Source organism: Phasianus colchicus, chromosome Z (assembly GCF_987193195.1).
Source record: "Phasianus colchicus chromosome Z, bPhaCol1.hap1.1, whole genome shotgun sequence".
Taxonomy (NCBI): Eukaryota; Metazoa; Chordata; class Aves; order Galliformes; family Phasianidae; genus Phasianus; species Phasianus colchicus.
In genome coordinates, this window is record NC_143476.1 from 82,810,934 (window position 1) to 82,829,297 (window position 18,364).

Below are 18,364 nucleotides of genomic sequence, written 5' to 3' on the forward strand. Positions count from 1 at the left end.
TTTTGAAATTGCCCATCCTTAAAAAGTGGCCAGCACTAATGGATCCCAGTACCTTCAAAAACAGTTTCCAGGGGGCCTCACTGACTAGTTCCCTGAGTAGCCTGAACTCTGCTTTCCCCATATCCAGGGCTGAAATTTTGGTATCCAAGTTCCTCTTAAAACCAAGGATTTTAAATTTGACTACTTCATGATCTGTGTGGCCAAGACGGTCACTCCATCCACAAGGCTTCTCAAACTATGTACCTAGGAGGGCAGTTTTCCTCGTTGGCTCCTCCAGTACCTGCACCAGGAAGTTGTCAACAAAGTATTTTAGAAATCTTCTGAAACTGTGAGGTGTTCCCACTTAACATCTGGCAAGTTGAAGACCCCATAAGGACAAAGGCGTTGATCTAGGGAGCATCAATAGCTCTGCCAGCCCGTGCCCTATTTCCTAATTCATGTGAAGGAGATACTTGGACTAAATATTAACTGAAAATGCAGGAAGCTTGTTAAAAGGTAACTCCAGACAGAGCAGCCAAGAAGGAAAAAGGCTGCAGCAGAGCAGCAGTGTAAATGTACTCTGCTCAGAAAGACTGAGAAGGAACTGCAAAAGCTCAACAAACTCAAGCCTGGGAGAAGGAAAGCATCAAGGATTTGGCAATGTGTCAGAAGAGGAAGAGGAATCCAAAAGAGAATGCTTTACTGGCAGCAGCAGGCACTCAATGCTAAGTTTTGTCCCCCAGCCACTGCTATCCCTGCTCTCCCAAAAACTGCCCTGAAATACTGCCCTACCTTGCCCACTGGCACTAAGGATTTATTCTGCTCTGAAACAGCATGCTGTGCTGCTAGTAATGCTTGTTGGAGGGCCTGCAGTACAGAGAAGGTACTCATCCCCCAGTCAAGTGCATACCAGTTGCTGGTCCCCTGCCTGCTCCTCTTCTGAGCTCAGCTGGAGGGGAATAAGAAGCACATGTGGTACAGCTCTGCTGTGAGAGGGAGGGTTTATTTGGCTCCTGGTGCATAAGCACAGGGATGCAGCAGGTGGGCAGCAGGACACAGTGAGGAGGCAGCAGAGAGCCCAGGAGCTGCAGACAGGATCGCGAGGCGCGGGCAGTGCTCCCCATCACTTGACGCGGGTGAAGACATTGGTGCCAACCCTGCAGGAAAACGGGTCAGTGGGGTGGGAGTGGGCATTGCAGGGGTGACAGCGAGAGCTATGCTCACCTGATGGCCTTCCAGGTGTCCTTGCGGGAGGGAACCTCTTCCCGCAGCAGCCATGCCATCTCCAGCGTCTCCTTCCCACGGCGGTCCACAAAGCACTGTCCCACAAAGACAGTGGTGGAGTCTGGGGGTAAACCAAGGGCTGAAGCCAGGGGAATAAAGACTGCCTTCTCTGATAGACAGACACCCTGAGTGCCCTGGGCTGACAGATAGCTCTGTCAGACCCTTAAACAGACAGACAGACATCCCGGGCAGAGCTGTCTGGCTACCTGTGGCCTTGCTGGTGCTGCCATACCTGCAAACTGCCACTGCACAGTGAAGCCAAAGGTGGGCTGCTGCCCCTTGGTGCCGGGGGGCTGCTGGGCCCCCTGCAGCGGTGACACCAGGATCTGCTTGTTGGTGACTGCTACCGCTGTCTGGTAGGAGCCGGAGAAGGTCCCAGCCACGTCCAGGGCTGAGATGGTCATGTTGGAGCCCAGCTCATTTCTCCACAGGCCCTGCAAATCACACTAGGACCAGAGGACATGGCAGTGTGTCAGATCACAGCGTGGCCCAGCACAGCACAGCATGGCAGCTGCCCCCAACATTGCAGCTTCGGCCGCTCTCACCTTCCTGGAGGCTGCAGGACCGAGGCCAAGCAGGATCAGGCCAAGCAGGAGGCAGCAGTGGAGGTGCTCCATGGCCAAGCTGTGCTCTGCCTGCAGCTCCAGTCCTGCTCAGAGCTGTTTATAGCGGTGGGGGCTGCGCGGGGCCCCTGGGCCGCCTGCCAAGGGTCACTGGCAGGAGATGGGCCACCGCCTGCAGTGGCAGAAGGGACGTGGTGACACAGACATTGCTGCCACAGCACTGTGTGGGGGCACAGGAGAGGCACCGGGAGGCCGTATGGGGGCATGGGAGCCAGAAGTGCTGCCTGAAGGGATGTGACAAGAACTAGAGCGTGGCTGCAGTAAAGTGCTTTTAGAAGGAGAGTCAGGAGCAGTGTCAGCACCCTGGCATTGTCACCAGCTTGAGAGCAGCAAGGCTGCCCTCAGCCCACAGGTTGGGGAAATTGGTGTCAACCACAGGAAGACAAAAGTCAAGACAAAGGTGTCCCACCACAGTGCCGAGCAGCCTGCACAAGGAACCAGGTACGCTGTCACTACTGGGCCACTACTTCTGGCCTGAGCTCCCCCACAGCTCTCCAGTCATCAGTGCGTGACTGCATGAGCCACAGGGCCCTCTGGCCGCCTTCCCAGCACCTGGTGGCAGCTCCCTGTGAGGGCTGGTGACATTTCAGAACCCATGGTGGTTTCTTTGCCTTGTTGCACGCATAAATGGGGAGCTGGCTGCTACCCCAGCTCTGCATGCAAAACCCCACCCTTGCACCTGCACACAGACCAGGAAGCACAAGGAGAGTGATGGACAGCTGAACAATAGTTTATTAAGAACTTAAAACAATTAATTTTCTAAAACCCGCTCCCCTGCCCACCCCAGCTTGCAGCACGGTGCCAGACCAGGCTGGGCACTGTTGGGGCTGGGATTGTCACCATGCCCCAGTGATTGTCCCAGCTGGGCCCCCCAGCTGCAGAGTCAGCCCAGGAGGCTACACACTACAGCATCCACGTGTCAGTGTTGGCTGTGTCCTGTCCGTCACATTCTGCAGGCCACATACCCCAGGACAGGTGTTGGGGCATGGGGGTCCTGCAGGAGCCCTGAGAACCAGGGAGGGGACAGTCACATATCCCCATCCTGTCCCCTCCTCTCACTACAATGATGACAGGACATAACACGTGCCTCTGGTCTCCTGTGCAGCACAGGGGCTGGGGATCCCCCAGAGCAAGGGGCAGAAATGTGGGGGCCAAGGAGGTATGAAAGAAAACAGCAATTTGAGCATTCTCAAGAGAGGGAGGCACAGGATGAGATCCCTGCAACTCTGCTCTGTGCCACCAATCTCAGGGGTGCAGAGGATTCTTTTGGGGTGGTGTAGGGCTGAGGGCCCGGTGGGCTTTGCTCTCCAGGGCCAGCTGCATGCTCCAGATGCTGAGGGGCCGCATGTATGCCAGCGAGCGGTAGACTTTTTTCTCACAATAGGCTTCAGGGGTCTGGAAAGCCATGCCCAGGTTCTCCCACACCGTTCGGTAGCAGCCCTCTGCTGTGTGGAAGCCCTCCTGCACCAGTCCCTGTGGAAAAAGGCTGCCACTGTCATCTCTGTGGCATGCAGATGACACATGCCAGCTCACCCCCTGGCAACCCGCTTACCTCCTGGATCATGGTGGCAGCCAGAGCGTAGACAACACCAACCCACACCTCACTGGACTGCACACTGGAGGTGTCAGGCACACCATCAGGTCGCATGCCATTCACAGCACCCATGGTGCCACCCGCAAAGCTCATCACATTCTTCTCAAAAATGGTCCTCAGTGCACTGACAATGTGGCTCTTGGGGAAGACCTGCGTAGAGAGAGCGCCAGCAACTTGGTGACATTTCTCGTAAGGAATAGGTCAGCACTGCATGCTGGTAAGTTAGAAAAACACCAGGTAGAAGGCCTTTTCCCCCAAAAAAAGACAGAGAGGAGAGGCAGACCTTTATGCCACGTTTCCCGACGTTGCCTAGTGACTCCTCCACAACTACATCTCACTCCTGCTTTGGGGTTTGCTTTGGGGACAGGCCAGCTACACTCCTCAAACTTGCCCTACTTGAATTCTCAGCCTGCAGTTATGGTCACTGCTGATGTTATTCAGGCTATTGCCAACTCAGAACCCAGGTTTTCTGCTGGTTAAAACTGCTGTCTCATCCCCATCATAGCTACTTCATGTAGCTAGTGTAGCCTGCCACCATCTACAACAGGCATTACAATGCCCAGAAAAGATCAGACACGGACCAGAGGTGGACAGAAGAATGAGTCAGGGATGCTGGAGGGGAAGTCTGTGGCACAGCCAAGGTAGTGACATGGGGATACATCCTGCAGCTGAAAGGTGGGACTGTGAATACCACAAGAGTGATTACAGTATGTGTTGGGAATCTTATCAAAAGATCTGAACACTGAAAGTTACCTAAGCAAAAAGGAGATTCAGCTTCTGCACAGTAGAATAAGAAAAACTGAGCATGGTTTTCACAGATTTCAGAAGGACTTCAACCCCTTCAGGTTTGCCATTAGGTGGCAATGCAGGGACTGTGTCCCCGATCAAGGGTTGAGGTGAGATGAGACAGCATGAGGATAAAAGGTTGGACTGTGACACATGGGACACCTTGTGATTTTCTGCTTACGGCAGGAGAGCTCTGAGACTTTTACCGCTAGCAAAAGGCCTATGAAAGGTCAGCAGTGCTCACTGAGCAAACAGTTGCTTCAAGAGAATACAGGAGGAAAAACAAGTTATTCAACAAGCCAAAGCCAAGAGCTCACAAGAACTACAAGAACAAACTAAAGCACCATGCTGACTAAGCCCTCGCAAAACAAAACAAAACCAAAACAACTCGAGCATGAAAATGCCTGCCAGTCAAACAGCAAGGAGGACTGCATAAAGATGGAAAGACTCTGCATGTAGCTGGAAGTAAATAATGCTTCTCTGTGGTGCTAAAACTAAAAAGTCATAAAAAGGGCACTGGGACAGGAAATAGTCAGTTTGCTTGTCTGGCCGCAGCACAGGATGCACCAACTTCTTGGGCACATTTGCTGGAAATGTTGAGGAAGTGGCAAGCATGGTGACATGCCACAGGAGCTTGCCAAAGGCTGGCAGAGATAACCCAGCAACTTTTGCAAACTCATCAGGGGGAAGGCAGTGGATCACTTTATCTGTGCTAAAGCCAAGCATCTGATACAGTCATGTTTTCCAGTGTGGATCTGGAGATAAGCAGAAAGGCTGCTTGGGAAACAGTCTTCACCAGCAAAAAAAGTTTCAAGACAGAATTTCTTCAGGACTGAGGTCACCAATTTGTCTTACTTTGCATTTCATTACTGACCTGCATACACAGCAGGAATGCATTAATGAAGTTACAAGCAGGAGAACTGCCAGCAGGCCATGGGATCAAAATACATGGAAAAAACTGGATGACCATAGTAAACAGAGAGAATTCATCAGTGCAGCCTTCAGCAAGCTCTGAGCTCACCAGAGAGCAGGGGACAAATGATACCTTAAGCAACAAAGTCAGACATCAACAAAAACATGGGCGAGATTTCAGACTGTGCCACATTTACCACTTGCATCTAAAAAGGCTGTTTGAGTATCGCTGCACAAGGCTGGAGGGCACAGCCAGATGCTGTCTCCTCACTAAGTCCCACAGAATTTGGCACACTGCTCTTGGGGGAGAAGCTATTGCATATTCTTTCCCACCACAGAGAGCTCTGCTCTGGAGCAGCAGGATCTGACAGCTTCCTTGGTCATAAGTAATCCACAGGAGTGCTCTCTGCTGCCACGCTGTGTTCCAGTACTATGTTACTAATCATTGTTCTTGCTGCCTCATCACACAGAGCAGCCTTTGGCCAATTCCTCCTTTGTGAGGAAAGAGCTGTGGGCCACAAATCAATCTCCATGTTCACCAACACTCATTTAGGACTTCAAACTGGGCAACAAACAGCATGTGGAAAGTTTCATGCATATTTTCACTGGTTTCTAAGCAAACACCATTTTGCGGAGAGCAGAGCCCGCAGGACCCTCCTAGAAGTGTACCAGGCTTGACCAAGGTTACACACTTTGCTCACGCAGCCCATTTCTGAGCTGATTTCCATTTAGTGCACTGAAGTGCATTAAGCCACCTCCACCCAAGTGCTGCCCAATGCACACCAGCATCTAGCACACGGCCCACACCAGGTGCTCGCCCTGCTGAGCTTTCACAGCCCTCTTCTCCTCACCTCCAGCTCCTTTTGGTCCAGGCCACAAGCCCCCAGGAACCACTGCCCCGCACACTGGTCTGACATGATGCTGCTGGAGGTGCTGCTCCCACTGCTGTCATAGTTGTAGTATTTTCCTGGAAAAAGCCAGAAATATGGCATACTGATGGCTGCTGTGCTGTTCTATCTCTCCTAACCTTCCCACTGGCCAGCACGCACCATTCCACAGCAGCCTTTCAAATGATTCCTTGCCCTTCTGCAGGATGGCACCATACTTCTGCCGGGTCTCGGTGTCACCCAGCACCTCTGCCATCTCACACATCATCCGGACAGCTGCCAGCCACAGCCCACCGCAGTATGCACTGCCAGAGCAAAAAGGACGATTGTGTTGGCAATGCTGGACACATTGCGCAGTGCTCTGGTGACATATGGGGAGCATATCCCCAATTCTGAGTTACCTCCCACCATTCAGCCCACACTCCTGGCTTACTGACCTGGCCCCGTTCACCACCCATGCATCATACGTCTGGTCAGCAGTGCCCCCGTTCTCAATAAGCCCATCGTTGTCAGTATCAAACTTCAGCTCCGACTCCATCACAGCCTGCAGGAGGCAGGAGGTGGTCATGAAGTATTCCTGCTGTGTCCCTCTCCGGATGTCTCCCATCTTCTAAGGACCCTCCCACAGTACCTGGCAGACCGGCCACATGTCCTGCAGGTACAGTGCATCGTGCGTCAGGTAGTAGTCACGATACACCTGCAGCACAAACTTCAGGTTCAGGTCCTTCCAGTTGGCAGTGTCGTGTATCAGATAGGCATTGACTCGCTGCCAGGGCTCGTCGTCTGCATGAGGACAGAGCAGATACAGCAGCACAGCAAGCAAAAGCCATCCCTATAAGGTCCCAGAAGTGTCACAATCAAAAAGCACCAAAGTGACACATTGTACCCACTGCCACCTCCTCTGCAAGCATCTGTTCAGCATCCCTGTACATCCCCCTCACCTGGATCCCCAATGTCATGGGGCACCACATTCTTCATCTTCACCTGCGCTGTTTTGCCACACACCAGGTACTGCCGTGGCTGCATGTCCTCGTTCAGCACTGAGACAGCTGGAAGGGTGTGGGATATTAGTAAGGCATCAAGCCCAAACCACAGGCATAGGCAGAGCTATCAGCACCCTGCTGTGCCCTGCAACATACAAGGGGACAACAGTCTGCTCCCAGTCTCTTGCAGCAAGGACATGTCCCAGTGCTGGGGGAGATGCTGAGTGGCATCAGTGGGACAGGGTTTGCTAATCAGAGCTTAGCAAGGAGCTGGAAGGCAATACCAGCCCCTCAGCACCAACACCCAAGGCAGAGGTCAAGCCCACAGCACCAACAAGCAACTCACCAATGTCATACTGCAGGCTGATCTGCAACTTGGGCCACAGCATTACAAGGGCAAAGGATGCATAGAAGTGGACATCATAGGTGTTGTACATACGGTACTCCTGCCCTGGAAGCAGCAGAGGGCCAGTGAGGGAGGGGAGACACAGAAGGACAGATCTCCCTCCCCATGCCATGCTTCATCCTGCAGGGGTGCAGAAAGCATCCTCGGAACAAGTAAAACAGGGAGGGTGCACTTGGGACATGAGGTGCATTGTGTCCCAGTGAGTTGTTACCTTCCAGATAAGCAAACCTCCCATACTCCTGGAGGACAGGGAGGAGGTGGGACAGCTTAGCAGCCCCTGGTCCCTGCAGGTCCTGGGGGAGGCAGTCAGGGGGTATGTCCAGCCAGATTGTGCCCCCATCCGTCATGAAGTACAGCTCATTGAACAGGGCTGACTTGTACCAGGAGGGCAGCTGACTGCAGGAAGAGGGAAAGTCAGCCAATGACCCAGTCCCAAGTCCCCTGCCCAGTCACTATCCCCCATCCACCCCACCTGTCCTCCAGGATGGGCTTCTGCCATGCTTCAATCTTCCTCTCCCACTCCTTGTAGTGTGTCAGGGCATAGTGTGACAGTGCAGGAGCTGCATCCCCACTGCTGCCAAAGAAGCGTGTGTACCGCCTGCCAAGAAGAACAACTCAGCTCAGGGGCAATCCAGAGAGCTCCACCTGGCTGTCCACAAAGCACCCACCTGAGGTGCAGTCTCTCCTTGGAGCCAAAGTGAACACGGGGCATGTCCCACACCAGGGCCAGCTCCAGTGTCCCATGGCCTTGTGCAGGCACCGTGCAGCTGGCACACACTGCAGCTGCTGTCACTTCTCCCTTCTGCGTCTGCTTGCTTTTACCTGCCAGAAAGACGATGAAAAAAAGGTTCACAAAGTAACCAAGGAAGCCTACAAAGCCTGAGGGATTGCTGCCTCAAAGGAACAAAGTTTTCTGGTCCCCCTGCAACATGGAATGTATATCTGATGCATTCTGGAGGCAGCACTGCTGTGCATGAGCAACTGCTTTTTGCAACCAGGATAGAATACTTACCATGGGATGAGGGATCATAGGGGAAAAAAAAAAAAAAAAAGAAATAAAAAGGGCATGGAAGCAGAGAGAGAAATGAGGCAGTAAAGCCAGCAGGCATGCATGGAATGACCCTGTCACCCAGAACTGTGCACTGCCAGCACAGGCACCAGCACTTTGCAGTGACAGCCATTGCCTCCAGCTTTCTAAAGGGTGCTTGAACAGCACCTGCATTTAAAAAATGTCCTCAAGCAACTGTGTAATTATACACTGGCCCTGACATGTGTACCAGGTAAACTCATTAAGGCAACAATTTTCAGGGAAGTATAGATCCTATGATAAGGTCCAGCATGCATAAAGGAAAAGCACATCCCAATAGCCTAGAGAGCTCCAAGTGCACTGCAGACAGCAGAAAGGAGTTTTTGTTTTCCTAAAATATTTAGGCAACTGGTGACATGAATCAACCCTCACGAAACATTGCAGAAGTCCAGTGCCAGCATCACAAGTCTGTCAGTGTCAGCAATCTGTTCTCTTGGAAGGCAGGCAGGGCGCTGGACACATGCGCAGCTCTATTGCAGCAGCAGGACAGCACGGGCTGCAAGGTGTCACCCTGCTGGAAGGCAATGAGCGAGCAGGCAGCTGAGGATGACGCAAAGTATCAAGGAAATTCCAGAGACCTTCAGGAAACCCTTGTGGCACAAGAGGGCAGCAGGTTACACCAGCTTCAGAACTCAAGAGCTGCTAAGTGCTCCCTAAACAAATCAGAACCAGCTCGGCTGGCAGATCTGGCAGCACGAACCTGGGGAAGGTGGCTGGGCACCACTACAGCCACATAGCAAACCTCAGCCCATGCTCCCCCCAGGCCTCTGAGACAGCACTCACCAGTGGGGGACTCCAGCTTGCCATCCTGCAGGAGGTCCTGCCACACGTCCCTGCCTGACCCCGCAGGGTCAAATGCAGTAAGGTGAGTGATGACTGTGCCAGCCTGGGGATAAGGAGAGCATCAGGAAACAGCTCCCATTCCGAAGCCGAAGCAGCAGGTGATGCAATTGGATCACCCCAGAGTACGTCTGAAGCTGGAACTTTCTTGGGTGGACAAAGCTACCCATCACCAATCTCACAATCATAAGCTTGGTCTCGTGCTGCCCACCAACACCACCCCCAAATCTGCTTGCCTGGCATCATGCAAGCTTCACCCACTGCATTACTTGCTGGAACCCCAAACAACTGCTCCAGGGAGCTTGAAGACACCTTCCTGCTCCTATCCAGCTCCAAGGCTGTCCCCATACTGGGGACCACCCCACAGCCACCAGCAGCGCAGTCCCACTCCAGTCCTCACCTTCTCCCGGGCAGCCACGGCGAAGGTGAAGGGGTTGATGGGTGTACAGTGGTGCAGCAGGACACCAGCCACCCGCTCCCCACCATCCTGCAGTGCAAAGGGCTCATTCCAGTGCCCCCCGCTCCCATCCCCCTTTGTGCCCGTGCCATTCTGCAGGGTGAACATGATGGAGACATCCACAGGCTCCTCACTGTTGTTCTCCACCTCCCAGATGAACACACCCACCGGCAGGCTGGAGTCCTGCAGGGATACAACACAAACATAAGGGTAGGAAGTGAGCAGGACACAGTGTCAAAGCACTAATGGGAAGGGAACACAGCAGCTGCCAGAACAGAGAACAAGCAGCAAGGGATGACTCCTCTCAGCACTAGGTCTAGCTGTGACAAAGCCCACAGCAGCTGATACTAGGAATGGGATCTTAGTCTTAGGACAAAAATATCAGGCTGGGAAAGAAAATGATCAAGGAGGGAAGTCTGGCTGACAACAGTCGTGCCTTAGTGGCACCAGTGTGGCACTCCAGGAGCACTGGGACCATTGCCATAAAATACCACATCACTCCCCAGCTCCTTCCTGGAGCTACTGCAGTACCTCAGGGCACAGGCGTGATACTTGAGGAACTGCCACCTCCTCACCTTGTAGTCATGGGGGATGACTGGGGAAATTTGGCGGCACGTGAGCACCACATTCTGCCCCGGCAGCTCATACACCATCCAAGCACGGGGGTACAGTGCATGGTAGAAGGCATAGCGGCCACAGTAACCCCAGTTCCAGCCCTGCAGAGCACTGGGTTTCTCCACAGACAGGACCTGCTGGTAAACAGTCTGTCCCTTGCGGCGCAGGCACACTGTGAACTGGGGAGAAAAAGAACACGGGGGAACAGGGTGAACCCCAAGGCAGGGGTCACGGTGCTGCAGGGGGGCAGGTGGCACTGAGCCCTACCTGGTCAGTGATGACTGTCTCATAGTGGTACTTCCCAGGGTTCAGCTGCCAGCGGCAGAACTCGCCCCGCCAGCCACGAGTGATGGTGCCGCCGCCAATCCCACCTAGTGGGCAGCCTGGTGGATGCAGGGGTCAATACTGCCCTATGCCCCAAGCAGCCCCTTCCTGGCCAGAAGAACCCAAGGGCCAGGAGCAGGACAATGCCTCCTATACCACCCCATGCTCAATCCAGGCTCACCATAGATCTGCTGCAGAGGGACAGCACACAGGAGGTCGATGAAGGCAGATTTCTTCTCAATGCGGGTTTTCTTGTACCACCACTTGAAGTACCTGCAGAGAAAGCAGGAGGTGTGATTGCAGATAGGAGCACTGCCATCCCTTGCCAACCCCGCAGGGCAGCAGTGCCCATCAGATAAACCCTCACTGTGGAGCTGGCCCCAGGCAATGCCCTCTCACCCTACTGCTCACCAGTGGGCTGCACTGAGCCCAGCCTGCTGCCCCCAAGGATGAACACACCTGCCCCACCTCAATGGTGGGTAAAGGCTTTTCCAACAAATCTGGAGGCAGAAGCAATGCTGCACTTGGCAGTATGAGGATAGCACACAGAGGTCGGGAGAACCAGCCCATCCTGTGCAGCCACTGCCACTATCGGCAGCTCCATCACTTTGCTTTGTGGAGGTGCCCCAGAGTGAGGAGCAGGGGGTGCAGAGCAGATCACCACCTTCAGCTTTCTCAGCAGCACACAGCACAGGCGACCGAGATTTTACAACCAGCAGAAAGCCTGCCTGCACTGAGCCACACCAGGTCCAGAGGGCATTGCTTTCTGCTCAGCCTGGCACAGAGATTAAGCCTGCCCAGACAGCTCCCAGTGTGCCCTGTCACCACAACTGTGCCACCGGTACATCCAGGGTCGCCCTGCAGAAAGCTGCAGCAGCGCAAAGTCCCACACCGCATCCTCCCCCGCTCCAAGGCCACGGCACGGAGCACGGCACGAGGAAATGGTCAGCGGTGACAGCCTCAGGCACGTCCCCTGCATTGCGCCGGGCCGCGAGCCCAACCCTTCCCGGGGACGCACGGCAATTCCCTCCCGCTGGAAGGAACCTTTGCCCCGCACACGTCTTGCAGATGGCAGCGGGGCCGCGGAGCCGGTGCCGGCTGTTCCCGTACCCCATCTACAGAGCGGGGACGCGACCTCCGGGCCCCGGCGGGTACAGCCGGCGTGGGGGTCGAGGCCGGCACAGCGAGACGGGAACCGCGCAGAGCGCGATGACACGGCCGCTGCTCCCCTCCGCCGCTCCCAGCCGGGGTCCGGAAGGCTCCGGGGCGGCCCGTCTGCCCGGCCACCCTCCCCCCCCTCTCCGTATCAGCCCATCACGGCCGCTCCCGCCCCATCCCCGCCGCACCACCCCCTCCCCCGGCCCGCCGCCGGTGCCCCTGCCCGTACCGCAGCATCAGGCCGACGTGCCGCAGTACGTCGCGGAACGGCACGTCGCCGGCTCCGTAGGGCTGCCGCTGCTCCGGGAAGCGGTGCGCCAGGCACAGCCGCCAGCCGGCGGTCTCCACGCCGCGGCCCCGCGCCGACCCCTCGTAGCACCGCATCAGTGGCTCCGCGTCCGCCATGGCCCCGGCGCGGCCACGGCCTTGTCCAGCCGCCCCCCGCCGCCACCGCCACCGCCACCGGCGCCGCCGCGCCCCGCACGCGCCCTCTTCACCGCCCGCCGCCCCGCCCCGCCCCGCCGCTGCCGCTGCCGCCCCGCCCACCCCCGCGGGGCACGGCGCCCGCGCCTCCGGAAAGCCGGGCGGCCGAGCCGAGCGGCGCCGAAAATTGCCGAGCGGGTTCGAGCGGCGCTCGAGCGCTTCCGAGTTGTCCCGAGAGTTCCCGAAAGCCGCCGAGCGCGGCCGAGAGGTCGCGGAGGAGCGGGCGGCCCTGCGGCGGCGCGGAGCGAGCGGGGTCTCGGGGCGGTGAGTGCGGTGCGGGGCGGCGTGCGGGGCAGAGTGCGGGTCTGGGGCTGCTCCTGGGCCCTCGCCCCTCGCGGGGGGGTGCGGGCGGGCGCCGACGGCTGGGGCTGCCCCTCAGGCCTGGGGGAGGAGCGAGGCCGTCCCCGGGCCTCCTCCGTGCGTGTGTGGCGAGCGCCGGGCCTGGCCGTGACGCCGGGCGCCTTCGTGAGCCGCCAGCTCTGCTCACCGCGCCGCTCTGTCTGGCAGGTCCTGTCCCAGCCATGATCGAGGTGGTGGCCAAGCTGGGCCGCGGGCCCGTGTTCCTGGCCGGGGAGATGCTGGAGTGTGTGATCACCTTCACCAACCCCTTGTCGGCCTCCTCCACGTCCGCCAGCAGGTATGGCAGCGCTGGGGCTGCCGCCGGGTGTGCTGCGGCGGCGCCTATGGGGCGGCGGTGCCAGCTCAGCCCCCGGTGACTTCCCCGCCCAAGGTGTTCCCTAATGGAGCTTTGTGCCATCTCTGTTGCAGGGCGGAAACACAGCTCATCATTCTGGTTTTCTGCCCCCAAGAAAGAGTCTGGGAAGAAGTATGCGGGTAGAGATGCTGGGAGAGGTGCGCTAAGTGCTCCCCCAGCGAGCCCTCAGCAGCAGCGTTGCTGGCAGAAAATGAAGCTCAGCTGGCTATCAGAGTAGGGTATCTCGTTACACCAGAGTGAGTCTTGCAGGGCAGCGTCCAGGCAGTGTCATTATTTCCAACATTTATGGAAGGAGTTCTGCCTGGCAATGCAGTGATGTGCTGGTGTGATCCCTACCTCCAGAGCCAGCAGGCAGAGGGGAAAGCGGTAGCTAGAGGGAAGGACAGGCAGTCTTCAGCATTTGCTGTGGCCCAGATGCTGAGTGCTGCCTCACTTCTTGTCATGGCTGTGCCAAAGTAGCCTTTGAGGAAAGGTGACAAGACAGGAGCTTCCTACGTTGGCTCACAGGGAGTGACTCACCCAATGGCTCTGTGTCAGCTGTGTGTGCAGCCTTGTCTCACTTCCCAGGGGTGGAGATGGCTTTCCTATCCTGGGTCCTTCCTGGGAAGTGTTTCCTGCCCCATCAGGTCCAGAACCTTTGCATCATCACCAGTATGACTTTCAGAGATGACTTTTGATGGAACCACTTCCAATGCACGCGGTCTCATCAGCGGCAAAGTAGTATATTGTATTAACATCATAGGATATTTCTTAATTAAGTTCCTTAACTTTTCATTGTTTCTTCCATGTTCCTCTTGCCTGTTGAATGTATTAGTGTGTATTTCAAGCACAGGAACAGAAATTAGGGATAGTAAATAAATGGCAGAAAGCAAATCTAGTTGTGATGTGTAAGGTGTTCGATAAAGGAAGCTGTCCTGACCAAAACAGTGTGGATTGCAGCCATTATGGGCTACAGAAAGAGCCGTAATGAGAACTGAGGGAGAGGTGAGCTTGGCTCCTGTGTGGGGTCTGTTTGTGTCCTGCCAGCTGAACAAACAAGGTCTGCTGATAGGAAGGAACATGCAAATTTTGTTTGCAAGTCTGGTTAAAAAATTAGAACAATCTGATGGCACGTTGTTGGGCAAAGCTAAAAATAAATGAAAAATATTCAAAATACCCTGTTTGAAGGACGGTACTATAATCATGCTAAGCTGACATAAAATTGTTAAGCACTGTCTCTTATGCAAGAGTATTTCTCTGCCTCCATGTAACAGATACCTTATGAAAGAAGACCCTAGGGCAGCCCTTAAATAAAGCCATGCCGTTGCTTTTGAAGAATTTCAGCTTGTAGGGTTAGAGGTAACTGGGCAGAGTATCCAGTGCACATTCAGGTAAAGTACATAGGATCAAGTAGCGCATAATTAGCTGAATGAATGCAGCAAACCTCTTTCCCTGGTTCACTTGAACATTTAAGTGGTCTGATTAGTCTCACTGAGAGATATCCATGTGCCGCAGAGGTTCCCCATACCACTTAAAGTTCTGTGTCAGTGCTTACTAATCAGATTGTGATGCAGGATAACAGGGGAGGAACCAGACACTGCCTGCATTCACAAGACTACTACTGAAGTAAAAACAGATAAGGGTTTTGGGAACTGGAAGGTGTCAGTGTGCCTGTAGTGTGACTATAGGGGTTCTGAGGGAAATGGCTGCTGGGAGGGAGCATGTGCAGGGGCAGATGAATCCAGTGAGCAGGTATTACTTCTTTCTGGTTTAATTTGAATCCATACACTTCTGTGATTGTTGTTTTATCACCACACACACCTCAGTGCTGCTGCATGTCACTTTTGGCTTGGGGTTTGGCTTTTTTGTGGCTAAATGTCCTTCCTTCATTAGGAGTGGCCTGTATATGACAACTAAATAAAAATTGCTGCTCAACAAGAGTAATAGAGCCAGGACTTGGGTGATACTGCTATCAACAGCTGTTACCCAGCTGTGGTGGAGGGAGCTTCAGGTCAGCACCCCAGCTCAAGCATGTCCTGGAACCATATTTGGAGAGGGGCTTTAGGGATGGATTCAGTGGCAGTAAAGCAAGACCTCCTTCCTTCTGGAAAAGCAGTCACCCATAGAGTAGGACAAGAAGAGCTGCTATTTTCCTGATTCATGCTCACTACAATCTAGATTAAAGTGTAGACATGAGTGTTGCTTTTCTTTGTTCTCAGTGAGATGCTGGCGTGGGCCAGTGCCCAGATCCACTGCCAGTTTCATGCCAGTGAGAACCGGGTAGTGCTTCCTCCATCTGATGGCAGCAAGCCTGACGTACAGGCAGAGAACGAGACGGTCTTTGTTCCCAACAGAGGTGAGTGATTCTCACAGGTGGTGGAAGTGATAGCACAGCAAGCAGGAATCACACATACTCTGAGAGGGAGGAGGACTGCAATTGCAAAGTCCCTGGTGCTTTCCTTGAGAAATTCCCTGGTGCATGGGCTGCTGCAGGACCTCATTAATGTTGAGATCATAGTGGTGCTAGCTTGGAGGAAAATGTCAGAGTTGTCAGTCCAGCTATCCCAGGAATGTTGCATGGTCTGACCAGGACATGAGATATTTCCTCATCAGCCCCTCTTCTTCCCCATTCCTCACTATGGAAGTGAGGCATGACTAAGCCTGCCACAATGAGTACCCCCTTGTCACCCCAGGGCTGGCCAGGAGCAGCACTTACATGTTCTTCGTCTTTTCCAGGAGAGCGGGGTCAGTGTATCCTGTCCACACCACCAAAGATTCTTTTCTGTGACCTGCGACTGGATCCCGGGGAGTCTAAATCCTGTGAGTTCTGTCTTCTCTTCAAAGCATTCACCTCTGGGGAGCCCCACACTCAAGGTGGCTTTGCAGACCTGAGTGCTGCAAACAGTAGACCCTGGTGCTCACAGAAGGCAAGTGATGGGAGGGTAAATCCTAGGGAACTGCTCCTTGCTGCGTTGTCCAGAATTTGTTCTCTGTATGTATTGCATTGTCCCTCAGTTTTGCTTCTGGCCTGTGCCTCTGCCACAGGTCCGTTGTATAGCTTCAAGGCATGAAAAGTTTTGAAATACCTGGCTGCAGCCAGAGCTACTCACACCTGTGTTTCCCTGCCTCTGTTCCTTCAGACAAATTGAAGCAGTCTGGGAATTTAGGCTGGCATCTGCCAAAACCGTGTGCTTCTCTTCAGGTTGCGGCTGTCTTGGAGACCATTCTACTTGTTCTAATTTTTCTGATCTTTCTGCCATAAAAGTGAGCACTTCTCATTTTCTCTGGCTGAAAGCTCCCTGTGTCACGAAAGCCCACAGACTTCTTCCAGCAGGCCCCCTCTAAGCTATACTTCATCACTGCTTTCCCTTTTGCTGTTCAAAATGAATTTGCAGCAGTCCTAATCCCAGGCAGTGTCTTGTCTGAGAGCTTTCTACCTGAGCAGTCAGCTGTGCAAACACAAAAACGTGCTATTATCCTTTAGTTGGTGGCTAGTGACCCAGCTTGTCACTTCATGTCAGATCTTTGTGTCCCAGCAGCCCGTGGTGGACCAGCAGGTTGCTTCAGGCACTGCAGGTTGTGTATGTATGCATCCCTCAGGTTATCCCAGCAGAAATCTGGTTGGAATGGGTGACAGACACCTCTCAAGTTACAGACTGAGGAAACCAGGTGGAGGGGGCTCTGCTATAGCTTTCAGCAAAGCTGCAAGTTAAAGCAAGAAGCTGTGGGCTATGCCATGCTAGTTTTGAAGCTGACACCTCTTGCCTTTCTTCAAGGAGCTTCAGTTGGTTAGGTGATTAATGGGGTTAAACAGTGCTCTGTGGTGCTTGACTGTAAAGTCTGTCATTCAGGAACGTTTTGTTATACACTTAGTGATGTACAGCAGCACACACGTGAAAGCAGCTGGCTCTACTGCATTGCATCCAAAGATGAATGTGTTTTCTGAATGCCAGGGAGGAGGAGGAGGCAAATATCTCAGGTGGCCTGAGGCTCCCCTGAGTGCTCCTGCGCTCCTTGCTGCTGGCATCTGTGGGGCTGGAGCATTCTTTCTCCCACACATGGAGAGCCCTTTTTTCCACAGCAGCTTGGGTAGGCTAAGCAGGCTCTGGGAGAGCAGAGCAGTGATGACAGTCCAACCCCTAGGTGGCTGGGATGGATTGAGGGGATTTACTTGAGTACTGGCATGGCAGATGGAAGCTGCTGAGCCTACAGCTAAGCCAGTGGTCCCTCTGAGTGATGTTGTATGTTTGCATTCACTCCACTGCTGGGTGACAGTGGCACAAGCATAAGCTCCCTTATTTTTGGTCACAGCCACAGCTCCACGGGAAGAACACAAACTCTTCAGCACCTTGAGACTCCTTGTCTCAAGGCTACATGTGGTACACACATTTCTTGCATGAGCTATGTGTGATGCTGCTGTGTGTATGACTCTGGACCCCATGGCACCAAAACCCTGTTTCACAGCTCCAGTTCTACCTAGCTGCTCACACCAATCTCATTGGTGTGCAGTGCTGCTCCCCTCACACGAGACTGCAGCTGGCACGCTTGTGGGTTGTTTCTGGGGGCTCCTGCCAGCTCCGTGGAGGCAGAGTTAAGGCTGTGTGGGTGTGTATCTTAATTCTTCATTTCCTGTTTTTCAGAAGTTTTGAGTTTTCCTGCACAGTTTGGAAAGGCAGAAAAAAACCAAGCAATTTTAATTCTGCTTCAGCAAAGTACCGTATTAATAAACTGTAGCCAGAGCTGGCACGTTTAGCTGAGGTTGTGTGAGGATGTTGTTTGATAAAAGACCTTGTTTTCAGTTGCCTACGAGCTTGTTCCCCAATAACTTCCTCATGTTGTGGTGCCTATACGTTATAGTTGACTCACCTCCCATCAGTTTGACACACTGCCCAGACTGAGCTCTTTAAATTTGTCAATGTAAAACATTTTCTTAAGCCCTCAAGTCATTTCTGGCTATTTCTGCCTCCCCTCTGGTGTTGCAATGCCTCTAAATATTTGGTAGATCATAGGGAGAGGAGGAAATGGAAGTTGCCTCAACACAAGCCAGGAGCTCAGCCAGAGGGTACAGCAGGAGGGTCGGGGAAGCATCTGCAGTGCCAGGAATGCGCTTCCTCCCGGGGCCTGTCAGGAAGCTGGTGCTTCCTGAGTCTCAGCATTCCTGCGCTAGGCAGCAGATGCTGTGCATTGCCCATTTTCTTCCCCAGACATGGTGGGCTCTGCTCCGACTGTCCTTGCTAGGCAAGGAGACCCTT

General features: G+C 54.1%; 3 protein-coding genes across 4 annotated transcripts; 1 reads left to right on the forward strand and 2 right to left on the reverse strand.

Annotated features, from left to right (window-relative positions):
- Positions 1–698: 698 nt before the first annotated feature.
- On the reverse strand, positions 699–1,993 carry LOC116239711 (avidin-like). 2 transcript variants are annotated; one of them, XM_031609892.2, is made up of 4 exons: positions 1,809–1,993; positions 1,496–1,709; positions 1,204–1,342; positions 699–1,136 (listed from the first exon to the last, which is right to left on the reverse strand). In XM_031609892.2, exons 1-4 carry the CDS (start codon positions 1,878–1,880, stop codon positions 1,103–1,105), a joined length of 459 nt encoding a protein of 152 aa, XP_031465752.2. In that variant the 5' UTR covers positions 1,881–1,993; the 3' UTR covers positions 699–1,102. The 2 variants fall into 2 exon arrangements, with proteins under 2 accessions (XP_031465752.2, XP_089987446.1); XM_090131320.1 differs by having other exon boundaries at positions 702–1,136; positions 1,204–1,324; positions 1,809–1,944.
- Positions 1,994–2,600: 607 nt separating this feature from the next.
- Positions 2,601–12,382, reverse strand: LOC116239682 (non-lysosomal glucosylceramidase). The gene is made up of 17 exons (XM_031609840.2): positions 12,165–12,382; positions 10,959–11,050; positions 10,721–10,836; positions 10,414–10,632; positions 9,782–10,021; positions 9,325–9,427; positions 8,123–8,276; positions 7,927–8,052; positions 7,666–7,850; positions 7,395–7,499; positions 7,007–7,114; positions 6,697–6,848; positions 6,503–6,609; positions 6,228–6,370; positions 6,030–6,145; positions 3,439–3,630; positions 2,601–3,359 (listed from the first exon to the last, which is right to left on the reverse strand). The coding sequence occupies exons 1-17, from the start codon at positions 12,338–12,340 to the stop codon at positions 3,132–3,134; spliced, it is 2,562 nt and encodes an 853-aa protein (XP_031465700.2). The 5' UTR covers positions 12,341–12,382; the 3' UTR covers positions 2,601–3,131.
- Positions 12,383–12,562: 180 nt separating this feature from the next.
- Positions 12,563–17,867, forward strand: LOC149913131 (RAB6A-GEF complex partner protein 2-like). The gene is made up of 5 exons (XM_090132610.1): positions 12,563–12,682; positions 12,926–13,055; positions 15,332–15,468; positions 15,849–15,932; positions 16,253–17,867. Exons 2-5 carry the CDS (start codon positions 12,940–12,942, stop codon positions 16,372–16,374), a joined length of 459 nt encoding a protein of 152 aa, XP_089988736.1. The 5' UTR covers positions 12,563–12,682; positions 12,926–12,939; the 3' UTR covers positions 16,375–17,867.
- Positions 17,868–18,364: the final 497 nt, after the last annotated feature.

What these genes read in the sequence shown, in the direction of transcription:
- LOC149913131 (XM_090132610.1), top strand. Translation starts at nt 12,940, where the DNA reads ATGATCGAGGTGGTGGCCAAGCTGGGCCGCGGGCCCGTGTTCCTGGCC. An exon ending in TCCTCCACGTCCGCCAGCAG is followed by an intron (nt 13,056 to 15,331) that starts GTATGGCAGCGC and finishes CTTTGTTCTCAG; the next exon opens with TGAGATGCTGGCGTGGGCCA. An exon ending in GGTCTTTGTTCCCAACAGAG is followed by an intron (nt 15,469 to 15,848) that starts GTGAGTGATTCT and finishes CGTCTTTTCCAG; the next exon opens with GAGAGCGGGGTCAGTGTATC.
- LOC116239682 (XM_031609840.2), bottom strand. Translation starts at nt 12,340, where the DNA reads ATGGCGGACGCGGAGCCACTGATGCGGTGCTACGAGGGGTCGGCGCGG. An exon ending in CAGCCTGCAGTATGACATTG is followed by an intron (nt 7,115 to 7,394) that starts GTGAGTTGCTTG and finishes ACACCCTTCCAG; the next exon opens with CTGTCTCAGTGCTGAACGAG. An exon ending in CTGCCACCATGATCCAGGAG is followed by an intron (nt 3,360 to 3,438) that starts GTAAGCGGGTTG and finishes CTTTTTCCACAG; the next exon opens with GGACTGGTGCAGGAGGGCTT.
- LOC116239711 (XM_031609892.2), bottom strand. Translation starts at nt 1,880, where the DNA reads ATGGAGCACCTCCACTGCTGCCTCCTGCTTGGCCTGATCCTGCTTGGC. An exon ending in GTCCTGCAGCCTCCAGGAAG is followed by an intron (nt 1,710 to 1,808) that starts GTGAGAGCGGCC and finishes CTCTGGTCCTAG; the next exon opens with TGTGATTTGCAGGGCCTGTG. An exon ending in TGTGCAGTGGCAGTTTGCAG is followed by an intron (nt 1,343 to 1,495) that starts GTATGGCAGCAC and finishes CCCTGGCTTCAG; the next exon opens with CCCTTGGTTTACCCCCAGAC.